The sequence below is a fragment of the Physeter macrocephalus genome, chromosome 8, assembly GCF_002837175.3.
Source record: "Physeter macrocephalus isolate SW-GA chromosome 8, ASM283717v5, whole genome shotgun sequence".
NCBI lineage: Eukaryota > Metazoa > Chordata > Mammalia > Artiodactyla > Physeteridae > Physeter > Physeter macrocephalus.
The window spans coordinates 75,172,421-75,198,686 of NC_041221.1; the positions used below are offsets into that span (position 1 = coordinate 75,172,421).

The 26,266-nt window shown below is 38.9% G+C and overlaps 1 protein-coding gene across 2 annotated transcripts in view; it reads left to right on the forward strand.

The window, feature by feature from the left end:
- ARHGEF28 (Rho guanine nucleotide exchange factor 28) overlaps window positions 1–26,266 on the forward strand; it is a 325,739-nt gene that overhangs the window by 279,702 nt on the left and 19,771 nt on the right. For both annotated transcript variants that reach the window (XM_024122262.3, XM_024122271.3), the window contains 5 exons: window positions 4,204–4,304; window positions 7,245–7,283; window positions 7,378–7,425; window positions 15,111–15,596; window positions 17,531–17,831. In XM_024122262.3, the coding sequence (XP_023978030.1) occupies window positions 4,204–4,304; window positions 7,245–7,283; window positions 7,378–7,425; window positions 15,111–15,596; window positions 17,531–17,831 (975 nt within the window). The remainder of the gene's footprint in view (window positions 1–4,203; window positions 4,305–7,244; window positions 7,284–7,377; window positions 7,426–15,110; window positions 15,597–17,530; window positions 17,832–26,266) is intronic.

The window sequence follows — 26,266 nt, forward strand, 5'->3', positions numbered from 1 at the left end:
CCGCAGAGCGGCTGGGCCCGTGAGCCATGGCCACTGGGCCTGCGCGTCCGGAGCCTGTGCTCCGCAACGGGAGAGGCCACAACAGTGAGAGGACCGCGTAACGCAAAAAAAAAAAAAAGAAATATTTGTAGAGTCCTCAGAATTATATTGTCCTATGAGCTAGTTGCAAATTTTTAATTGTAAATAAGAACTTCACTTTCTGGGTGTGGCGTTTCCCAGTCTTATCAGATCCTAAGAGTAGCCATTGGTGCTTGTGTAAAATTCAAATCCCCTGTTTTCTCCTCTGGAGAATCTGATCCAGTAGGTCTAGGGTGAAGATTGGGAATCCGTATTTTATTTAAGGCACATTTGGGGAAATACTCTTTTGAAGAATAGCTAATATTTCTGAGTAGCAAGTTTTAAAATCCTAATGCCTGGGGACTTCCCTGGTGGTCCAGTGGTTAAGACTGCCCTCGCAGTGCAGGGGGCCCGGGTTCAATCCCTGGTCAGAGAACTAGATCCCACATGCCGCAACTAAGATTCGCATGCTGCAACTAAATTTCCTGCACGCGGCACGGAAGATCCTGCGTGCCGGAACTAAGACCCGGCGCAGCTAAATAAATAATAAAAAATAAAATCCTAATGCCTAATATCATATTTAAATTAATTGATTTCAGGAAGTTTTTTTAGCATACTAATTTACTGGAAGTTGCATTTGAGTTATTTTTATACTGTTTGTTTTTTTATTGAATTAATTCTCTATCATAAAGTAATGCTAAAAGTATTGGTCTAGATTGCGGGTTGGTAAACTTTTTCTGTATAGGGCCAGATAGTAAATATTGTAGGCTCTGCAGGCCATATACAGTTTGGGGAACACAGTCTTCTTTGTGCATGTGTGTGTATTTTAACAATGCTTTAAAAAGGTAAAAGCCATTTTTAGCTCCTGGGCCATATGAAAACAGATGCAGATCAAATAGTTTGCCAACCCCTGAACTATGTATATGTATGTATATGTATATGTATGTATGTATGTGTGTGTGTGTGTGTGTGTGTATATATATATACACACACACACACACACACACACATATTTTTTTAAATTTACTTTTGTTTTCCTCCTTCTCCTTAGCCGAGAGCCTTCAAGTTGCAGTGAAGGCCTCCCAGATGAGCAATGCATGTCAGTCACCCAAGGAAGGTTGTGGAGAACCTGCTTTGCAGGATGTGTTCAGTTCTCAGGACGCATCCGGATCGCCTACTGCTTGTAAGTGAGCATGTAGCCTTTGCAGTGAGCCTGGGCACAGTCCCTGGAGCGTATAGTGGGCACATAAAATGAAGGCAATGACTCTGTCCTGATTTGAAGGGAACTGAGTGTATTCTTTTGAAAAAAACCTGAGAATAAATATGCTAGCCTCCTTTACCTATAGACTTGACACTGGCGTTCCAAGGACAAGGACTTAAAGAATAGTTTGTAGGTTATACTGCCATTATCCAGGGAAGCTGTGTACTTTGTCCAAACCCTACCCTGCCTTGTATTTACTATGACTTACTGAATACAGTCTTGAAAGAGCTTTTACACTTTTTGGTTTTTTGGAAAAGGGTCCCTGCAGTTCATTAAAGAATAAGTCCTTTACCTTAATCTCATATCGTCAACTCAGAAAACGTAACTCAGAAAACTAGAATCTAATGCATATATGCACACATGCACATTCACAGAGACAGACAGACACACACACACACACACACACACACACACACGAGGTTTGGTGTTCGGGTTAAAAGCAGAAATGCCGGAAGATTCTTGATCACTGTTGTCATACACTTTAGTTGAGGTCAGAATTCATTTATTAAACAGTGTTTCAGTAGATTTTAAATACAGAAAATAGAATGTGGTGAATTGATTTAGGTAATTTCTCAGAACCGAATTATTTGTATAGTTGTGAGCTAAATATTTAGTTCCCTGGAGGTTTCTGAGATAGGACCATAAAGGATATAGTTTTCATTATGTCCTGGTGATTAAAAACCTTACTTCCACCAGGTCTTCTGTGCACAGATAAAATGTCTTTAGTAGCTAGAGATTGGAGGATTAAATTGTCTTAGAATATCTTTAACGGCATCCCTTGGTTAATTAAGATACATGGAAGCAGTACAGTTTTAAAATTCTATACATTTTTTTTTTAAACAAGAGCTAATAATTATTCTTAAGTTCTACTTTATCCAATCCTGGGTTTCTAGTTTCAGAACGTGCACATGTGTTTTTCATTTCGACACAGCCCAGATGTGTCAGGGGAGTTGTACTGCCCCAGGTGATTTCCTTTTTAAAGAAGAGCCTCATTATGCCATTGAGGAAGTTCTAGCTAAAAATGCGTGTAGGGATCTGCCACTCTCAGCCTCAGCCCAGGGACAGCTGGACAGGCTCCGCTCAGATGCTCAGAGCACAGGCCGCACCTACCTCCTGCCAGACCAGGCAATGAAGGCTCTCCCTGTCTGTATCCACATCTCCCCTGACATCTGCTAGAACCATCGAGAGGCTGTTTACAGTGGCCTGAAGTCAGGGTTCATGTAGAGGAGGGGCAGGTTGATGGGGTCTTGTCCTGGTTTAGTCTTGTGCTGGGCTGGATTGGAACACGGTGCTACAAGAGTTTGATTCTCTTTATAGAGTTGATGAGGGTGAAAAGCACTATCCTGAACGAAAGTCTGTAACTGGATGGTTTGGTTCTATGATTGACTTCGAGGACTGGGTCCTTCTAAGTCAGGCCCCTGTCAGTCTGAGCTTACAGACCAAGCAAGGCCCTCTATTTTTAGTCCTTGAAATAACTAATCAGGTGGACAGGTATAATCTATTTCCTGTGAAATTCTGAAATAATACAGGAGCAGAGGGGCCTGATCCATCCCACTCTTCTGCCTTCATTTGGCTCACCATCAGCTTCTTTTCCCATTGGATGGTCCTCGTATCTATTGGGGGGAAGAGAGAATGGCTAATTCTCTGGTAATGCTTTTGGCATCTCTCTAAGAGTTAAGAATAGTACCCAAGAGTCGAACCGTTTTCTGAGTGACGGAAGAATCTCTATAAAATGTTTGTTCACTATAGTGAAAAAGTGTTGACTAGCTTGGGCAAAATGAACTTAATTTTTAGTTGATATAATTTGGAGCTATTTCTGCTTAAACAAAAACGTCTTTGTAATAAAAGAGGCCTTTGGAATCTTAGAGGACTGTCATTTCCCAAAGACCAAAGTGTTTTCTAATTAATTTAAATAAAGAAAAAAAAAGTATTTCCTTCATCAGTAATGAAGTTTCAAGATAGCACTGTCACAAAGCGAATATCTATTTCACCAGGGTCCTGATTGGACATGGTTCCATTGAGACTCTGTGTGTGAAAGGGCTTTGGAAAGTCTAGTTTTAATATGTGCAAGGTGAGCATGGTATAAATTTTAACTGAGTTCACGTGGGTAAAGAAATAAAATCCCACCAATGGAGATTTAATGGATGGCATGAAATCTGTATGTGGTACTTAAACATATCTCTGGACTAGAAATATCTTTGTGTTTTCATATGTTAAATAGACAGTATTTACAGTATTTGTGAATTTACAGCATAAGTAAGAATTGTGAGGGAAAAAACACACTTGGAAATTATTTTAAAAATTAAGTTATTTGGAGATAAGGACAGCTTCTCAGTTTGTATGACTCTGAGCTCATAAAGTATTAGCCGTCTTCACCTGCTTAGAAAGATGTTTCATTCCTACCATTGGATGCCTCCCTTCTAACCTTGTTTATGGTCTGCTGCTCTTATACCGGCCCTAAGGGAGCCTTTCCCAGACCTGTCTCCTTAGACCTGGCCTGCCAGCCCTTGATTTTCTTCTATGGTGCCTGTTTTCAATTTAACCCTCCCCAGGCGGCTTTTCCTATTAAGTAAAAGTGAGATGCAGAATCCTACCCTTTTGGTACCACAAACATCTCTCCGCTAGAAAGAAAGAAAAGTAAAAAGATGGGTGACAATGGATGCTGTGGGTCAGTTTGGCATCTACTAGTGTGTAAGCTCCCTGGGGGCAGGGACTCTGCACTTTGCTCTGTACTTTTTTAGCACCTCTTATAAGAATATTCTATACATGTGATGTTGTGATGTTTCTTATCTTGGAATATGTGTCAGCTGAGTACAAAGAACCCAATCTACTGGCTGATGTTTGATGATGTCCTTTTTGTTTCTGTCTCAATGGCGTGCTTCCAGCACTAGTCACAGAAGGGACAGGAGGAAGAGGCTGTTGGGATGTGGATCCTGGGACCCAGGGTGTGGGAACCGACCTGGCGGTCTCTGATGCAGGGGAGAAGGTATTGTGAACTGATTTGTTAGTAAACAGCACCGGTTACTTTGTGTAATAAAACAACCTCAGCTCCTGGTGTGTCCTCGGCAGTGAATAGTCCACAAGTGTTTTCCTGCATTGTTCTCAATTTCAGTATTCGTACTTAAACTTTCCAACTTTTTTCTTCTTAAAATGTTCTTGCTTTTCTGATATCGTGTAGGTGTAAACCAAGAAACAAATGAAAAGTTATTAAAAAGATTTAAAACTCAAATGTTTATTTGTGTGTCTGCGCTTTTGCTTCTGGTCTCACTTTCCGCCCTGCAAACCTCGAGCTTTTCACCCACTACATACAGTAACTCTTGGCTGAGAGGTGGTCCTGGACATCCAGGCCCTTATGCAACCAGGTGGTGCTAAAGTGGCAGAAACAATTTTGACTTTGGAATATTCTGGCTTCTTCACTTTCTTTTACCTTCCTCTCCTTTACGATTGTTTTCCTGTCACCACCCCTGTTGTCACCTGCCTTTTTGTGATAGACTTGTAATCAACCTAACCAATTTCTGCTCTGGGGCAAAGTGATTCCAAACACCTCTTCTTTTTTTTACGTACTATACACATAGGTTATAACACACTCTTTTAAACATTAAATGCATGAAATTTTCTGTTAACATCAAATGAAACTGAGATGTCAGAGAGAGAGGGAATAAGAATACGATTCTGGGAAGTGGCTAGTGGGCCTTCCCAGGATTATTTGGGGCTCAAGCGTTTAACTTTATCTAAAATGGAATTAGGCACATTACCAGATACCACTGTGTGTTAATGTGGGAAGATGACATCTGTCAGATCTTTATGTAACGTTTTGTATATCATATATATTTTTGTATATATTACATATGACTGAGAAACCAAAGATATTTTAAGAGCCATAGAAAAGATGGCTGTGATTTAGTGTTTTTTTAAACTTCCTAGGCCAAAATGAAAATAGTCGTTAGAGTTTACTCCACTTACTCTGACTGTGAGCTTTCTAACTTATTTCTTCTTAAAACATTTCTGCTTTTCCATCCTTTTCAGGGCAGACTTCACTTTCAGGTCTGTAGCTTCCAGCTGCTTTTATGTTACTAGAGGGGGGAAGTTGGGGGAGGGTTGAGTAAGAACAGCGTTCTCTTGAATGGAAAGCTGAGGTGGCTCCCACCCCTAAAGCCCTCCCCTTCCATGATTCAGTGACAGGTAAGAGGTTACGTGTTCCGGGTCCTCTTTGGATGAACCTACCTGGAAAACGTTGCCATTCATAAGGCATTTTGAGAAACGAACTGACATACACGGCAGGGTCATTTGAAATCACACTTTAAAGAAGCATATGATGGGTATTTTGTAATTATCTTTCTTAATATGGTAAGGTTTAAAAAAAAATGCATTTCTGAAAGGATTTTTCAAAATTACTGATTTGTAACCCAAATGGCAAAATATCCCGTGTGTAAAGCACCTACTGCAGCTATGCACATTCACCACAAGGTGGCAGACGAGCTCCATTAAAAAGATGATTTTCAAAATTCCTGCCTGGTATCAAACCAAGTGGATCTTGGGAATAAGTAACTACATGTAGCATAATCCAGCTCATTTCTGTGTTTCTTATGTGTGTAGAACATAAAAGTTATATCCCATACAATCTTTTTATTACAAAAGCAGTGGAATGTGGAGCAAGGACAGAGCCAGAAGAGCAGAGAGAACTCCAGAACTCACTACAGAACAGGGGTTCTCAGCCCCGGTTATCTTCCTGAGGGTTGGGCGCAGATCTAATGACTAAACTTCATCTCCTTTCCCTTCGTTTGTCCTTCTCCTGTTTGAGGTGCTGCTTAGTAATGACGCCTTTCATGGGCAGTGTTGGGGAAGGGTGAGGGGTGGGAAGAAAAGACCCAGCTAGCTCATCATGGCCTCATCAGCCTGAACTAACTGAATTCAACAAGTCTCAGGTTACCTGAGAATGGTTTCCTAAGGTTTCAATTTAAAGCTGCTCAGACAAGACCACAAGTGGTGTGCAGGAGACTGTAGGAGGGCAGGGAATCTGATGATCCCCCTGGCGTGAGGTGTGGAGGGCCTAGTGGCCCCTCACTCTTTATCTATAGAATGGAGTGTGTGTGTCCATTACATGCCAGGCAGCGTTTTTAGGTTTGCAGGTACAGTACTGAATACACAGATGAAATCTTGCTACTCGTTGGCTTACATCCTAATGAGAGAAAAGAGACAATAAACAAATAGACAAATGTTGAATTCTGAAAACTGGAAACCCTCACTATCCACATGTGCCCCCAGTGTGTGCAGTGGAGAGGCAATGAGTGAGGTAGAGATGCATCCTCCGGGAGCACATGGTCTCCTGTGGCCTCATTCAAGGCCTCTGCTGACAGGGCTTCTCCTAAGGTGCTCATGCATAGGCCCAGTGAGCTCTGAGAGGGAGGACCTGGAGCTGGCCAGCTGAGCGTCCTCCTTTGGGCTGCCTCTGGGTCTGGTTTCTCCTCCCAAACATTGTCTATTGTGGCTTTGTAAATCTCAAAGTGAGTTAGTGACCAGGCATGATGCTCTCTAGCTTCCAAATCTGGCCTCCAGGATGGAAGCTGGGCCCAGGAGACAACTTCAACCTGGGCGCAGAGAGCTCCATTTACAATACGGTTTGCACGAGGTAAACATTGTCACTTAGAGCCTGCAGCACTCCTTGACCATCTTCCCTGGGTGTTTTAAGGGATGGCTGGGTGGCAAGTGGCCATGCCTCTCAGATACCAAGTCTGCACAGAGGGGGTTCTCTCTCATCAGGTGGTGGTTTAATTCTACAGGCTTTGATTTCTGGGAGGAAACAGTCACTGTGGAAGAGTTTAGAGAGAGAGAAGTGATTTTCCTGAGGTCAAATACTGTGGAACACTACAGTGCAGCTTTTCAAGAGTAGAGTGTGTTCATTTTCTTATGTTTTTATGTATTTTAGGTGGAATATAGAAGTTTCCCAGGTTCTTCACAGTCAGAGGTGAGCTCTGCATACGTTAAATATGTTACCATCCTTTGTTTGTGGATAATGAATGCTTTTTCAAAAATTTGACACTCACAATCTTATTTTTCAGATTATACAAGCGATACAGAATTTAACCCGTCTCTTATATAGCCTTCAGGTAACTATGCTTTGACCCTGTGAATGTTTCTCTTCATGTAACTCACTTTATTCGATGAGTCCTGGACTTTAAAAATTAGAACATTTGAGAGGTAGTGAATGATCTTAAAAGAACACCAAGCCTCACCCCAAGTGTAACTCAGCTAGATGCTTTGAACTTCACCTGGTTTTGTAATCACGAGGCGTCACCACTACTACAGTTTATACCATTCTTCTCTGAAACCATAAAACAGTTCATATCTTTAAAAAATATTGATGAGTATGATCTGGCTTGAAGTTTACAATGAATCTCTTTCTTAGGTGAGTATAGCATGACTTCACATTTTCTGGTGAAAACTTAAATTCACACCTAAATTTTTTTCACTTCCACATGTGGCCTTAGGCCTTTGGGGCAGTTAAATAATTCATATGCTCTTCCATTGTTTTCTTGGTTCATCCACCTAACATTTATTGAGTTCCCTTTCTGGGCCTGGCACCGTGATGAGGGCCAAGCACACAAGGGCAAGTGGTCCACAAAGTCTACCATCAGACCGCTCACTGTCTGTCCAGGAAAGACAGGGATTGTGAAAATGAGGACTCTAAGGCTGGATGATCCCTTAGGTCGTGCTCAAGGAAGGCTGAATACATCCAGTTGCTTAATTTGTGAGTTAAAAGACATTTTAAAGTGATTTGAAAGCAATGTGTATAGATAAATTTATAGAAAATCTTGATACTGGTAAATAAAGTAAAATGACTTGTGATTTTGTGAGAGAATTACTGTTGTCATGGGGGTATGTATCCCTCTAGTTTTTTGAATCATTTTATACATACTCTTGGAACCTGTACCTTTCTATGTCATCACTTGTCTCTATAGCACGATTTTTAATGGTTGAATAATATTCAGGTCTATAGAATTTATCCATTCCTCATAGTTTATACTTTTGTGTTAATAACAGTCTAGCATACATCCTTGTGCCCTGATCTCTGAGCATATGTGAGTGTTTCCTTAGGATAAATTACTGAAATTATTTTTTGAGGTTTTTGATAGACATTGCCAAAATAAACAGCACCCCTCTCTACTTGTCCTCAATTTGAAAATAGGTCAAGTTAGCTCGTGATCTTAATTTGCATTTTTTTGGTTGCTACTGAAATTAAACGTTTTTCCCCACTGGTTTATTGTCTTTCATGTTTCATATCTTATACCTGTTGAATATTAAAAGAAAATAAGGAAAATAAAAGACTGATTTTAAGTTTGCTTTTTTTTTAGATTATAACACATTTCTCTTTATAATAAAAGCAAACAGAAAATCAGTTAGGTTACAGTGGAATAACAGGAAGAGTAAACTTGACCTAATTAACATGCATAAAATAATACATACAAAAACTGAATAATACACATTCTTTTTAAGTACACCTGGAACATTTCAAAAATTTACCGTATTATGGACCATAAAGTAAGGTTCTACAAATTTCAAACAACTAAAATCATACAAAATATATTCTAGGGTCACAGTGCAATTAATTTAGAAATCAGTATCAAATATTCTACTAGAATATCCCTGTTGATTTAGAAATTAAGAAAATATATGCTTAAGTAAATCAGGACTCAATGAAGTGAATATATTGAAGATTATAAAATAGTTTTAACTGAAGGCTAATAAAATTACTAAGTATCAAAGTATGTAGGATACAGTTAGAGTCATGCTTAGAGAAAATTTAGAGCTTTAAAAAGCACATATTCAAAAAGTTAAAAAACAACAAAATAAAATCCAAAGAAAGAAATGAAGTTAGCATTAATTATATAGAAAATAAATAATAGAGAAGATCAATAAAATTCAGATATTGTTTCTTTTAGGACATTAGTAAAATTTTTAAAACCTCATATTGATACTAATGAGAAAAAAAGAAAGGCATGAAAAAATCATTATCAGCAAGAAAAAGGGGACATGGACATAGATTACATACACCTGGAAAAGTTTACAATGGGGTAATATGGACAACTTGTTGCCAATTTGAAAATGTTGAAGTAATGGAAATTTCTATTTGAAAATAGGTCAAGTTAGCTCATGATCTTAATTTGCATTTTTTTGGTTACTACTGAAATTAGACTTTTCCCCACTGGTTTATTGTCATTCATATTTCATATCTTATACCTATTGGATATTAAAAGAAAATAAGGAAAATAAAAGTCTGATTTTAAGTTTTTACCAGAAAAAAATATCATGCTACATTTGCTGTTTTCTTATTAATACTTTGCATCCAGACTTCTTTTGTGTTCTGTTGATCATCTTCCTATTCTTGATCTAGTACCACTATCTTAATTATTAAAGTTTTGGATTACATTTGAATACATGACAGTCTCCTCTTATATTTTCCATGTTTGTCTGTATGTTCTTTCATAAGAGCTTTGAATCACTCTGACAAATTTCTTAATCTTCTACTGAGACAGTTAAATTAAAATATTACTATATTTATGAATTAAATTGGGGAGAATTGACACTTTTGCAATAATTGGTTCTCTTGTCTGAGAACATGTTATTTTATGTTCTGCTGGAAAGCTTTGTAATTGTCTTCATGTAGGTACTTTTTTTTTCTGCTAAGTTTATTCCTGGATATTTTTGTCTCTTTGTTCCTATTGTGAATGGAATTTTTTTTTTGGTTGGGGGATTATAGCTATACCATGCAAAATTTACTGAAATTCACCCAAATTTACCAGCCTCTTCATGAAGCTGTCCTCTGAATGCTGTAAGTATAGTTGGACTAGACTCCAGAGTTCCAAAATAATTTTTTCAGACAGTGGTGGCCAATTCAGTAGTTGTTTAGGTAGCGTGATGGACTCCTGGAGCTTCCTATTCCACTATCTTACATGATGTTACTCTCAATACCTTTTGTGGCTGATAATATTCCACTGTATGCATATACTGTATTTTGTTTATCCATTCATCATAGGGAGGATTCTACTCTTTCTCTTCAGCCAATAGGTGGAACTAGGGCCCATGGGTAGACATTCTGGAGAGGGAGCTTTGAGATCAAAATGGCATTTTGACCTTCACAGCTGCCTGCCCAAAAAAAGAACAGGGCTCACACACAAAGGGAAGTTCCCCACTGATGCAGAGGTGGTCCACGCAGAGGTGTGACATATTGGAACTAGCCAAGAAGGGCTCCCTGTCTAGTTGATTGGCCTGTTGATGGCAGCAGGAGTCTGGAGAAAAATTAAATCACACTCCTCCATTGTTCTCCATTGTACCATCCAGGACCCACCAGCCCTGGAGGTGAACAAAGAGCCTGTCCAACTTCCCCAGGAAGGAAAGGGTACAGAGAAGGAAATAGGAGGAACTGATTGGAAACTTTTGCAGCTCTATCTGAAAAGAGAAATTCTAGGGATATAGAGTGACAAAGTAAAGCTCAAGGCTCTTTCTGAACAATTGTCAGCCCAGAAATTGGTTTCTGGACTTGGGGCAAGCTATTTGCTCACCTATGTTATGTAGGGTCTGTGGCTCCTCATAGAGGTTTTGATAGGGAAAATGTTTTTTACTCGGCCTTTATTCTTTTTTTTTTTTTTTTTTAGTGTAAGATTATAACACATTTCTCTTTATAATAAAAGCAAACAGAAAATCAGTTAGGATACACTGGAATAACAGGAAGAGTAAACTTGACCTAATTAACATGCATAAAATAATACACACAAAAACTGAATAATACACATTCTTTTTAAGTACACCTGGAACATTTCCAAAATTTACCATATTATGGACCACAAAATAAGGTTCTACAAATTTTCAGCAACTAAAATCATACAAAGTATATTCTAGGGTCACAGTGCAATTAATTTAGTAACCAGTATCAAATATTCTACTGGAATATCCCTGTTGATTTAGAAATTAAGAAAATATATGCTTAAGTAAATCAGGATTCAATGAAGAGAATATATTGAAGATTATAAAATAGTTTTAACTGAAGGATAATAAAATTACCAAGTATCAAAATATGTAGGTTACAATTAGAGTCATGCTTAAAGAAAATTTAGAGCTTTAAAAAGCACATACTCAAAAAGAAGAAAAGCTAAAAGTCAATGAGTTATGCATCTATCTCAAAAAGTTAAAAAACAACAAAATAAAATCCAAAGAAAGAAATGAAGTTAGCATAAATTATATAGAAAATAAATAATAGAGAAGATCAATAAAATTCAGATATTGTTTCTTTTAGGACATTAGTAAAATTTTTAAAACCTCATATTGATACTAATGAGAAAAAAAGAAAGGCATGAAAAAATCATTATCAGCAAGAAAAAGGGGACATGGACATAGATTACATACACCTGGAAAAGTTTACAATGGGGTAATATGGACAACTTGTTGCCAATTTGAAAATGTTGAAGTAATGGAAATTTCTATTTGAAAATAGGTCAAGTTAGCTCATGATCTTAATTTGCATTTTTTTGGTTACTACTGAAATTAGACTTTTCCCCACTGGTTTATTGTCATTCATATTTCATATCTTATACCTATTGAATATTAAAAGAAAATAAGGAAAATAAAAGTCTGATTTTAAGTTTTTACCAGAAAAAAATATCATGCTACATTTGCTGTTTTCTTATTAATACTTTGCATCCAGACTTCTTTTGTGTTCTGTTGATCATCTTCCTATTCTTGATCTAGTACCACTATCTTAATTATTAAAGTTTTGGATTACATTTGAATACATGACAGTCTCCTCTTATATTTTCCATGTTTGTCTGTATGTTCTTTCATAAGAGCTTTGAATCACTCTGACAAATTTCTTAATCTTCTACTGAGACAGTTAAATTAAAATATTACTATATTTATGAATTAAATTGGGGAGAATTGACACTTTTGCAATAATTGGTTCTCTTGTCTGAGAACATGTTATTTTATGTTCTGCTGGAAAGCTTTGTAATTGTCTTCATGTAGGTACTTTTTTTTTCTGCTAAGTTTATTCCTGGATATTTTTGTCTCTTTGTTCCTATTGTGAATGGAATTTTTTTTTTTTTCATTCTGTTTCCCCAATGTTGGTTGCTGGTATAAATACAGGTATTGGTTTTTTATATATTTTTTAACTGGCCAACTCATTGAATTTTTGTTTTTTTGTTTTAATAGTTTTTCTGTTGATTCTTTGGAGTATTCCAAGTAGAAAGTGAAAAATTGAAAGTAGTGGTATTTTGGCTACTCTTCAATAATTATATCAATTTCATTTTCTTGGCTTACTGCTTTGGCTAGAAATTCTGAAATGTCTTAAATAATAGTGGTGATAGTAAGCATCCTTGTCGTATTCAAGATTTAGTGGGAATGCCTTTAGTGTCTTATATTAGATATGCTGGTCTGGGGTAGATGTTCTTAGAGATTAATTTCTCATGTAAAACAAATATTCTTTCTTTTAAACTTTAACTGAGAAGGGGTATAGTTTGCATGCAGTTCATTAACTTTTGAGAGATGAAAACATTGAGTGTCCCAGCTTGTGTTGCCTGATGAAAACACTCACAGGGTCATATCTCTTCTTTTCAACCTTGAATGCAGCCCTCTGTGGATTCAAGTTTCAGAAAAGCTGGATGACCTAAATGACCTGGTTTTTGCAATACTGAAGCAAATACCAAATTCTGTAGTGGGTTCTCTTAACCAAAGCTTTTGAGCTGGTCTAAGGATATGGGCTTTCAAAGATTTCTGTTCATGGCACAGTCATCTCTTTCGAAGCTGAATGTTTTACGCATGATTAAAGTTTTTACAAAGGATTTTTGAATCAGATGAAAATGAAATTTGATCCTATGTTAGAAGAATAGAGTTAGAGATGAGGTATAGGCAAGGCAGAAAGGAAAGGACACAGTTCAGCTGAGAAAAATTAAGAGAGAGCGAATATACATGTATAACTGAATCACTTTGCTGTACAGCAAAAATTAACACAACATTGTAAGTCAACTGTACTTCATTATAATTAAAAAAAGAAAAGGAGAGAGAATGAATTGGGAATTTTCCTAAACTTCAAAAGCAAGTGTTATTCTCTGTCCTAAATGTAAATGTAAACTTTAAATGTGAAGATAAATATCCAGTCTTCAAATTTCACCTCTCTGCTACAGAAGGGAGTAGTCTTATCCCAAATGGTAAATATATATAAAGAATACTTCATGGTAGCATTTAATTAATCTAATTGTAATCCTTACATGAGAGTTACCATTGCCTGTAGCAGTTTTGGCATATAAAGTGTTGGATTTTTTGTTTGTTTTACTCTGATGATGCGCTTAGGATTTGTTAGAATTAAGTGGTGATGTGCAGTCTACAGTTTGCTTTAGCCACGTCAGCAGAGTCCTGAATGGCTTATTATTTCATGTTTAAATATCAAAGTTATTAGTACCTATGCTCAATGATATCATTGTTTTCTTTATAATAACTGCTAAAAGACATTAATCAAATATTCATGTGAATTTGAAATTTTTTGAATTGATTTTCAAATTTAAAAACATGAAGTTTATTTCAAAAGGCCCCACCGAATACATTTTTGAGTCTTACTCCAAGACAAATACCAATTTAAAATATACCTTAGTTCTTTAACCTTCAAAAGCGTGGGAAACTGCTGAGTTAACAAATAACTAATGGTCAAATCCCCATCTTCCCGGCATCTGTTACATGGACAGCTTTTTAAATTTTTAGGAAAGAAAAATGAGACTTTATCCTTAGGAGAGTAATAATTTCTCATAACGAGTCACAACATACACACACATACCCAGTATGTGGCCATTTTCAATTTGTCCCCTTTCTGTTTCTTTGTGCTTTGATTGGGGACTTGTAAAATTAAAAGCTTCCAGGGGCATTTACAGATATTTTTTTGTTTTGTTTTGTGGAATCCTTCCAAAACTTGGCAGTTATTTCCTGTGATACTGCCAAACTTTTCGTAGGCGGATGCCATAACTCAAAATGTTTTTTTAATCTGGTTGGTAATGTCCTCTGGGCTTTAGAGTATCTGTGTCCCTGGTTGGTAATGTCCTCTGGGTTTTAGAGTACCTATGTCCCCTGAAGCAGTCCAGCCTCCTTTTAGCACTCTATTAAACAAATGAATTTCAGCTTAGTGTTTTGTGCATGACCTTCCTGCTATAATACAAAGAAATAACAGTAATGAGACTAGCTTTACCATTTATATATCTCCTAAATCTGATATTAACTGCAATTCTCGGGCATTATATTATAAAGAAGTTTATTTAGCAAAGCTTCCAAGTGGTTGACTTTTATTTTTATGTCTTCACGTATGTCATATAGCTTAAGTAATTTCTGGTTTGAGACTCAAAGGGTACTAACAGATTTATATAGATTCTTAAATTCTCCTGAATTAGTGACTGTTAAGACCTCAGAAAGAGAATGAGGCACAGCACAGGAATGCAGAGTCCTGTGAATTTAGGTACTGAATTCTTATTCAGAACACTTGCTTAAATATTATCCAACAACCAGCAACAAACCACATTTCCAAAAGAGGGGATGAGTATTGCTTCCCGTGCTTTATTTCTGTTGTGTATAAATTCCAGGCCATACCACTAAGGAAATGCGGACAAGCCTATTTGAAGTGCCAAGATCAGTCTCAGGAGGTAACTTAGAACAAGGACAGAAATATTCAGAGAAAGTAATTTGGTCATGCTTTTGAGGTGGTACCAACCCAAGGTGCACACGGTATGGACGCCTTTGCTTTTTTTGCCCTCTGCTCGGACAGGCCGCCTTGACCGTTCAGGATAGCCACATTGAGGTCCACAGGCTGGCTCTCCAGCAGCAGGAGGGCCTGTCCCCCGGCCCCTCTTTCCGAGGCAGCCCCTTTCAGGACCAGGAGAAGCACCGAAGCCTGGAGAAGCGGCAGGAGGAGTTGGCCAGCCTCCACAAGCTGCAGCATCGGTTCCAGCAGGACCAGCAGCGCTGGCGCCGCAGGTGCGACCAGCAGCAGCGAGAGCAGGAGGCCAAGGCCAGCCGGCTGCAGGAGCGCGAGAGGCAGTGCCGGCTGCAGGAGGAGCTGCTGCTGAGCAGCCGGGGGCAGCTGGACCAGCAGCTCCAGGAGTACCAGCAGAACCTGGAGCGGCTGCGGGAGGGCCAGCGCCTGGTGGAGAGGGAGAGGGAGCGGATGCGGGCCCAACAGAGCCTGCTGCGTGGCTGGAAGCACAGCCGGCAGAGGAGCCTTCCCGCGGCGTTGCCTCCAGGAGGCGTGGAGGTACGGGTCTCCCCGTGCTTGCAGAAGCAGTGTGTGAGACGGCCGCGGTCATGGTGGTTCTGGAGCCACTGACCACGCGTCTGTCTTTTTCGCTGCTTGTGTGAGAGCTCACAAGAGTTACTCGGTGTGTAGGTAGCAAAAGCTGGGACCCCTTAGAGACAATACATATGCACCTTGACTTGAAGTATGGACACGTGAAAGGTCTGGGTGCTGCTGGATCATGGGTTCATTGTACTCTGAGACCCCCTTACCCGAGGGAAGAAATACAGAATAGAGTTGTACCAGTGAGGCGAGCTTTACCCTGGAGGCACGCTCACCGTGAGCATGCTGTAGTTCAAGCTCCCCAGTATATGCTCCAGTCTTCAGAGCTCTTTATAGATTTACCTTTCAGTACATCAGTTAAGCTATTAATGTTCATAGGTACTGAATTTAACAAGTACACTACTATTCCGTTATTCCAAGCTTATTCTCTTTTTGTAAATTTGACCTCATAAATTCAAAATCCATTTCACTAATGACAGTTAACATAAGTAGTATACTAATTAATGTTTGGGCAGGATAAAGCCTTTCAAAAAGTTCCGTGTTTCATTTTGCACCCACTCTAACCATGCTTGACAATTCCATTTGTTCCAAGAGTTTACTTTTCTGTACTATGTGCACATAGATACTTTTTATTTTTTTATATTCTTTTTAAAATATCTTTATTGGAATATAATTGCTTTACAAAGTTGTGTTCCTTTCTGTTGTACAACACAGTGAATCAGCTATATGCATACATATATCCCCGTATCTCCTCCCTCTTGAGCCTCCCTCCCATCCTCCCTATCCCACCCCCTAGGTGGTCACAAAGCACCGAGCTGATCTCCCTGTGCTATACGGCTGCTTCCCACTAGCTATCTATTTTACATTTGGTAGTGTATATATGTCAGTGCCACTCTCTCACTTCATCCCAGCTTACCCTTCCCCTCGCTGTGTCCTCAAGTCCGTTCTCTATGTCTGTGTCTTTATTCTTGCCCTGCCGCTAGGTTCATCAGTACCATTTTTTTAGATTCCATATATGTACGTTAACACATGGTATTTGTTTTTCTCTTTCTGACTTACTTCACTCTGTATGACAGACTCTAGGTCCATCCACCTCACTACAAATAACTCAGTTTCGTTCTTTTTTATGGCTGAGTAATATTCCATTGTATATATGTGCCACCTCTTCTTTATCCATTTATCTGTCGATGGACATTTAGGTTGCTTCCATGTCCTGGCTATTGTAAATACTGTACATAAAGTTGTAAAAGTTGACAAGCTTCTAAGAATGATCTGTGTTATATCTCACTTTCCTTTCAAGTTGGCTAAATTATATTTATTGCAAATACTTTATGTGTACGTGAATGTCTTCAACTTTGATTTAGCAAAAGTGAAAATGCTATTCCCTTAAAGCAGAAACACTTTAACGGCAGTGAGCACACAGCTGCACGTGTCTTTTCGTTTGATTTTTATTTCTTTTTTTTTTTTTTTTTTTTTTTTTTTTGCGGTACGCGGGCCTCTCACTGTCGCGGCCTCTCCCGATGCGGAGCACAGGCTCCAGACGCGCAGGCTCAGTGGCCATGGCTCACGGGCCCAGCCGCTCCGCGGCATGTGGGATCTTCCCGGACCGGGGCACGAACCCGTGTCCCCTGCATCGGCAGGCGGACTCTCAACCACTGCGCCACCAGGGCAGCCCTGATTTTTATTTCTTTTAAGATATGCTATGCGTTGCCAATTGAAGTTTTTGGTACTAGCTCATTACAAGGGGGTGGGAGGAGGGAGTCAAGGGTAATATCCTTCTCCAACTCACTCATTAAAATCTTGATGGCTAAATTCTCTTAGGAATAAATACTTTATAAAACTGGTGCACATTGCTGGAAGAATTACTGTGTTTTTTCTTTTTTCTTACACAGGTAATGGAACTTAATCAATCTGAGGGTTTATGTCATGAAAATTCACTCTTCATCAATGAAGCTTTAGTGCAAATGTCACTTAACACCTTGAACAAACCGACTCCAGCAGATATCCATCAGGATGCCACTTACCCCCCAAGTATATCTCATTCCGATTTGGTAAGGACTAGTGAAAATCAAGTAGACCTCAAGATGAACATTTCTCAGCCCTTGGATGTCAGCCATGAACTGTGGATAGCCGCTGGGTCCTGTCATCAGATACCCCCTCTCCACCAGAGCAGCAAGGATTCTTGTAAAAATGGTAATTAATACTTTAAACATCATCTGTATAGTTTCCACAAGGAGCTGTTTTTCTGAATGGTTGGCTCTTCTTTAGAGCGAATCAAAGTGGGCCCTAGAATGGGAATAAATTGGTCCTGATGAGCTGGAGTTTGTGGCATAAACTTTTCTTTGGGGACGTCTGGGGGCCATCGCTTGTGAGTATTGAGACAACTAGACCATGGTTGGAGGGCTTAGAGGATGCCACTGAGATGTGAGAACCAGACAGGGTTTTTAGGTCTGTGGGTTAAATAATAACTTTCCTTGAAAAGTGAAGCAACTTGATATTTATTCCTCACTGTAGACCCAACCACATCCTGATACACATACTTGTTGACTCTCAGAAATAAAAGATATGGACAGGGTTTGTGGTAGGGCTTTATTGTCTCTCGGGGCAATTTCCTGCAATGTTAGTAAAATCTTCTGTACTGCCGTTAAATACTCCAAATGAAACTGTTAACATCATTTGTCATTGTAAAAAAAAAAAAAAGGTGTTGTGTCTCCATAAGTACCTCGTAATGACACAATTTGCTAATCCCATTAAAGCATTTGCCAAATATAAATGAAAGGCAGCTCGAGTTACCAACTCCACATGAATCCAAATGATTTAAATCTATGTCTATTATAAATTGTTTTCTGTGGGATATGAGGTAGGGAATGAGAAGAACTCGAAACCTCCCTACCGAAAAACAGATGGCACGCAATAGAATAAACAAATGGCTGGCCACATGGATGGGAAATAAATCACTGACAGCAAAATGTTTCAGAAACATGAAACAAGCAGTGGTATAGAGAGATCTTCAGAACTGGACAGAGATTGGTTTCCATGCTTCATAGTTATTCTTAGTTTGTCAGTAGGATAATTTGTCAGCAATGAAAAGGTTTGAATGTGTTCAGCTTCTCCGAATTAGAGAGTAAGAATTCTGACACTGCCTGAAAGTAGATGTATTACTTATCCAAATTATGTTGATTCTTAGCGGTGGATAATTCTTTACATTATTCAGTCGCTGCTGTAATATTCTTATTTCTTGTCAGCATATAAGAAAGAATGAAATAGTTCTTTAAGTATCGCTTCAAGTATTCTTTAAATAAAAAAGAAAAAAATGGAATAGTGAATTGAGGTTTAAAAAATGGGCAGAATGTAGCAAAGTTTAACCCCTTTAATGTATTATGTTGCAGCCCTAACACTACAGAGACCATATTGCAGAATGCCTTCTCTTGATACATGTTGCTTTGCTGTGTTGGATTCATTAAGTTGCTATCTGCAGTACTTTCTGTGTTGTCAGTGTGATTTTGCATACTGGCTTTGGGGTAATACAGAAACTCAGTTTGAGTTAAACCACATTCCACTTTTGTTTGAAAGAAGTATTTCTGCTTTTTCTGTATCTCCTACCTTTTTCTGTTGACTTGTGCTTTAAAGTAGAAAGCTTTTAAACATTTGGCAGCCTGCATGCAGGAGACAGAACATGTACTAAGGAAATAAACAGTAATTATATAGAAAACCAGTGTCTCCACATGTAAGGAATTAAACATAGCCCAGGGAAATGCTGAGAAAACGTGCTTCAGCTTCAGATGTTGTGTCCAGTGTAGGCCAAGGACACTCAGGACATTGATAGAAGAGAGCAAAATCAACTCTGGCCTTCCTCTCTCAGGAGCGTCCTGGTGTGTGCAGGAGGTATTAGATCAGAAATGCAGTGTGGGCTGTCAAGCGCTGGAGTTTTGCAACTGGTCAGAAAACCCTATTTACGTTTGTTTACTTAAGCGTGATAAGCAGTTTGTGGAGGAGAGAGAAGAAAGTCAGAGATTAAGGAGGTGATAGGGAAGTGGAATGAAAATTGGATATACTTAAGAGGGTTGTCAGGTCCAGATAAAATTGTTCAAGCCACTCCAGAGCTTTCATGGTTCTTAGAATCAAAAGTAGCTCAAAATAAGCCACTGATGGTGGTCTTCACTAGACTCTGCTTGTGCTGTCCACGTAGGCCAGGGGGAGGGGGTGGGAGGCAGGAGGGGGGAGCAGGAGGAGGCCAGAAGAAACCAGTCCAGGCTATGCTGGTGGAGAGGGGGACAGTCCATGTGCTAGAATCAAGGATGGTGCCATGTCAACGTCCCCTGCTTTCACATTTGCTCCTGTATCTTTGTGTGAGTGGTAATCAGTGACAACTACCCTGGCTAACAAAGTTTGCCTCTCCTGTTCTTGGCTGGTGTTTTTGTTAAATGTGTGTTTAACCGTGGTTTGGTTTCATCAGTAGGCCTTAGGGTCCGCTGTTTTCAGGCAGCTCCTTAAAGAATGCTTTGCTCTTTTGTCTGGTCTTGTACTGGGTGCCTAAGAGTAGCTCAGATAAGTGGAAATGTGAATTTGGGGAACAGTAAGCCTGGTGGAAAAAATTGTATGTAAATAGAATTCTCTAACGTGTTTAGCTGTTGCCTAGATTGGAATTTCCATTTAGTTTGTTCAAGCCAGCTTCACCAGACATTTTACTGTGCTCTTTGTGTTCCAGTTGGTTTTTCAGTATCCCCATCACCACTGACACCACTGACAGTTATATGACACTTGCCAGATTTCAAGCACCGTGCTCAGGTTTGACATGGAGAAATTCATTTAGTACTCACAACCACCCACTGAGATGGTTCTGTTATTATCTCCATTTGAGGGGGGAAACTGAGGCACAGAGAGGTTCAGTGAGCTGTCCAAGGCCACAGAGCTAGTAAATAGCAGAACCAGAGAGGAACTGGGAAGACGGGTTCCGGAGCCCATGCTCTGAACCATTACACTGCAAGTTGTTAATTTCTAGAATGCTGTTTTGAATTGTCCTTTTAAAAGAAGTTGGAGTGGAACTAGAATAAATCCTATTGTAATATCTGGCAGGATGTTCATGATGAAGGCCCAGTTCTTTGTTGCTGTTTTCGTCCCTTCCTTCTTTTTTTAATATTACCATTTGGAAAATATTTCTCAATCATTTGGGCTGTGGTGGCCAGTGCTTGCATGAGCTCCGAGGATCTTCAGATATAAATACCTTTTAGCTTCACTTTTTTCCCATAAGACACATTTTGTTAAGGATCATTTGTTTCTCTAGTGTTGCCTGACAATATCCCTGTGTTACTTGTAAATATTTTTTAAGGTAATACTTTATAAAGAACTTTACTTTCCAGTTTTGGAAGTTGTCTCATGAACAAAATTCTTGATGTTTGAACATTAGATCCAAATTGGTATTTGATTTTATTTATAGTAGAAGAGATGGTTGGTTTAGGAACTTAATCTGCACTCCTCTGAGGGACACTAGCCAAGGCTACAGAAAATTTGAATTTCTTTAAACAATATAGTCCCTGTAGGACAATTGCTATGTAATTGGCCCCATGAAATGCTCAACTGTATTAGTCTTCTTAAAGGCAAAAACCAACAAAAAACATTCTTTCTGTGCCTTTTTTTTCTCTCCTAGCTTTAGAATTCTAGGACTATTTACTCAGTGTCTCTCTTAGTTTATATTTGCCTTTTTTCATTAATCAACAGAGAAAATACTTTCTGGTATAATTAATCTGAAATCTTCTTAGTCTGCCTTTTCAGTTATATTTTTATCTGTACCTCAATATTTGCAGGTTACCTAAAAATTTCCTTTTCAATGTAGTTAAAGCATCATAGTTTTGCCATAATGCATATGATAAAATTTAAATCGAGAACCAAATTTCATGCGTTAGTCACGTAGTTGACATTGGAAAAAGAATAACTTTTTCAAGTTTGGATTCCAGAAGAGTGTTTCACTTTGCTGCTTGTTAGAATTTGGTGCCCATCAAAATATTTTCAAATTCAAAGCATTGTATTCAGAATACTTCATCTTGGCAATGTTATATTTTTTTAAATACAGACAGCTGCGTTGAACTTTCAATGACATGTTTTTTACATATGGAAATAGAATAGAAAATTTCCAAATAAAAGGCTATGCTGTAGTTAGTATTTAAGTAATAGTCTTTAAGAAGTGAGTATGTGATAATTTCTAATGTTTTAAAAATATTCTACAATTCAGAAATGGGTACCTTATTTGTGTAATCTGTGTGGAAGGAAGCTTTGCTAAAGACCTACAGGCAATTTCCCATAAAACTGAAGCTGGCGTTAGATAATTTAAACTTCAGTGACAAAGAAGTATTTGAAAAGGTGGATGTATAAGTTTGCTAGAGCTACCATAATAAAGTTCTGGAGGCTGGAAGTCAAAGATCAAGGTGTTGGCAGGGTTGCTTTTTCTGAGGCCTCTCTTCTTGGCTTATAGAGGGTTCTCTTCTCCCTGTCTTCACATGGTCTTCCCTCTGTGCAAATCTGTGTCCTAATTTCATCTTCTTAAAGGACATCAGCCATATTGGATTAGGACCCACCTTAATGACCTCACTTAATTTCTTCTTTGAAGGCTCTACCTTCGAATATATTTTGAGGTAACAGGGGTTAGGACTTTAATATATGAGTCTGGGGGGGACACAATTCAGCCTTTAATACAGGATAAAATTATTATTTTCTCTTTGCTATTTTTAGGTACCATGAAAGCTTTAATTTTTAAAAAAATGTACCAAACTTGAACTATAATTTAACAATCTGAGCTTTTTTTTTTTTTTGCAGTACACGGGCCTCTCACTGTCGTGGCCTCTCCCATTGCGGAGCACAGGCTCCGGACGCGCAGGCTCAGTGGCCATGGCTCACGGGCCTAGCTGCTCCGCGGCATGTGGGATCTTCCCGGACCGGGGCACGAACCCATGTCCCCTGCATTAGCAGGCAGACTCGCAACCACTGCGCCACCACGGAATCCCCAATCTGAGCTTTTTTTTTTTTTAACTTGGTTAGGGAAGTGAACTAAACTTTGTTTAAAAAAATGCGTAACAGTAAAATTGTGATAAATATCTATATTCTTTATATTTGTAGATATAGGTATCTGTTATCAAGCCTGTGTCAATACAGAAATTAGGGCAGAAAAATGTCTATATATTCATTAGGACATTTTCCCAAACCTAGACCTAATTAAAGAGCTTTGGGAATTTTGAACTCTCTCTATGATTGGGAGGGAATATTAGATGCTTTTATTTTGGATTGCTTAAGTAAAACCAAAGCTGAAGGGTTGAGAATATTCATATGACATCAAATTATTATCCAGATATATCTATGGGAGTTTGTAGAAGTCAAAATTGGGAAATCATTGATCAGCTCTTTATCTTTTCTTCTAGAATCTTGGCTATCACTTTGGTTAACATTTTAAAGGAAACCATAATACTGCTTGCTCTCGGTCATCTGCGTTATGACAAGAGCATAAATAATTGGGCTCAAAGACTTAATTTTAATTTTTCTCACTGACAAGTATAGATGATTTTGCAGATTTTGTACCAGGAAAGGGAAACATGCCATTTGCTTGTAGAGCCTGGTGAGCCAGGGGTGCTGACTGCCAACTTCCTGACTCCATAGTTCTCTAGGGGCAGGTTTGCTATGTGAGCCAGCTGGGCCAGGGCCATCCCGCCTTAGTGAATAGAGCCCAGTACACAGCAGGAGGGCAAAACCAGCAGGTGGGTGGATTCAGAGGCAGCCAGCCAGCTGGCTGGCTGGCTGTTCATCCCCGCCGAGCTTCCAATTTGGTTTGAACAAGCTGCTAAAGTGGGAACCTACTCAGTATGAAGGATTCCAGGGGGTTAGGCCTGACCTTGGGTCATCCTTAGCTTAAATCCTGAAAAGAAAAAAAAAAAACCCACCCTACATACAAGTACATATATACATATATGTACATACACACATATGTGGTCTATGGGTTACATATTTGACCTCTCTAGTACAGTGCGGCTTTACTCTCAACGTGATTAAGGGTTGGGTTTGCAAGGAAAGTTTGTAACCATTTCAGTACCAAACATACCTGAAGGATAAGGTGTGCTCCTGTCAGTGTCAATGACTCCTGGGACAGTGATGCAAAGTGGGCAAAGAAAACATCATGCCTTCCACAGATCAGAATCTGGGGACTGTCTCCTCTCTCACCCCCATGTCCATCCAGCTGTGAAAATTCAATTTTTAGGACTTGCCTAAAATGTGGGGTGTTCAGCTAAGGAATGATGTTTTATGTTTGCCTAAGAAAAATATGACCATCTGGTTCAGAGGGGGTGGCAGACTTTTCCTTAAAGGACCACACAGTGAATACTTGAGTCTTTTCAGGCCGTCGGTCTTTGTCGCATATAGTCAACTCTGCCGTTAATAGCTCTAAATCAGCCGAAGACAGTACATTAAGAAACTTAACACACCACTGTAAAGCAATTATACTCCAATCAAGATGTTTAAAAAAAAAAAAAAAGAATGAGATTAGCTGTGTTCCAGTAAAACTTTATTTGTAAAAATGGATGGTCTAACTTGTATTTTCTTTTTCACTTAAATTGAGAAGTTTATATTCCTCTTGGCTTAGAAATTCCATCCCAATTAATTCACGTTTGGGTGAATTAATGTAATATTATATGACACTTCATGCCATTCAAAAACACATTTTGAATTCATGGTCTCATTTGCCCTTTACAACATCCTGTGAGATGGTGGTTGCTGTCTCTGTTTTTCAAAGAAGACAACTTTTCTTTTTCACTTTTTATTCATTCAGTCTCTGTGAAAAGATGAATTTAGAAAAATGGAGTTGAGTGTACTGGATGGAGTTAAGGCCAGTGTATTAAAACCCAGAGAGACTTTTCCCCCCAACTCCAGCTCCCCAAATCCTGTGATGTTGTTACAGAGGGCCACCCTCTAACTGTGAGGCTCCTGAGAAGTGAGATGCCGTGGGTGGGGTTGGCTGCTAGAACCGTGGTTACTGTAGCTGGCTGTGTACCATGGTTTCTGGGGGAAGGCAATAGAAATATGAATTCCTCTGTGTAGAGATTCTGATTTGGTAGGACTTGGCTGGGCCTGCAAATTTGTGTATCTGACATTTTCTTTAACTGATTCTGAAGCAGCCATCCTGTTATCTTCCCCTGCACTGCCAGCCTGGAGTGCTGGGCTTGATGTTAGAGAACCTCAGTTCAAATGCTAACTCAGGCTCATACGGTTGCTGCGTGACTCCTAAGCCTTAATTCCTCATGTGTACAAAAGAGAAGGAAGTGTTAGCAGAACTTAAAAAAAAAAAATTGCCAAGCATGTTCTGGGATCCAGTGAACTTCAGCTTCATCCCTACCTGGTAGAAAGAATTCATTGTAATTGTGATTCAGAGTTGGCCTGCTGATAGAAATGAAAGTGTCTCCTAAATGTCAGTAGGAAGCCAGTAGTTTCAACTGTGATTTTTTTAAAAATATGTAAATTGGGGAATTTTTTTACTCAGAATGGAAATATATTAGAATATAAAGGGTTGACTACTTTTCCATATTGGTCTAAGAGGAGGTGTTTGTTAGTATATCACCAGAACTGTCTTAGGGAAAAAGTCACAGTATTTTGCTTCCCTTTGTTCCTCTCTGAAGAGGAAGAAGTTACATCAGTCAACCATGTTTTCAGAACCAAATGTAAGGGATATTTTGGCAACAAGACTGAACATCTCAACTTGGGATGTAGAACTTCCATATCTACAGAACATCCAACCCTCATGGGTTGCATTATATAAATGGTTGCATTATATCAGTATATCCCCAGGAAAACTTCTAATAATACTTGAGTTCCCTGAATAGGCTTTCCTACCAGAAAGAAAATGTTGAGAACACCCAACAGGAGTATTTTGGTTTAAGCCATTTCTCACTTTAAATTTAAAAATTGTGTTCTAGTTTATGACCTTAATCTCTTTTTGAGTTCAGTTATCCTGAATTTATTTGTCCTTGTTAGTCCTGGATAGACTGATAAAAATCAAGGCTCAGAATCACCAGGAAGCACCCCTTGTTAGCATTTCTCATAATTTGAATTAATGACACGTGTAATAATTTGTGTAAGGTCCGCCTGTCCCACTGTAGAATAAGCTTCAAGAGAGTGGGGCACTCCACGTATCTCCTTTGTTCATTGCTCTATCACAATTAACAAAGCACAGTGCACAGTGTTTGGCATCTAATGAACATTTGATAAAAATTTGTGACATGAATGAAGGAGTCAAGGTCCACACTCTTTAGCAGAAATGAAAGCAACGATGAGCTTGAGTCAGACAGCTTGACTTGACTGAGGCATTGAAACAGGTTGAGGAAAGCCAGTAGACGTGTGGGGTGTGATGGGATTAATAAAGGTGGACTAGGCAAGTGCTTCAGGCTAGCTACCTGGATTGAGTGAGTTTGGAAACTTTTGTAAGATGGGTATATGTGAGGTGGCATTCCTGAAATGTCAGGAATATAAAATTATAAACTATAAAATATATAAATATATATAATATATATATAATATATATTATATATATATAATATATAAAATATAAACTATAGGGGGCTTCCCTGGTGGCGCAGTGGTTGCGCGTCCGCCTGCCG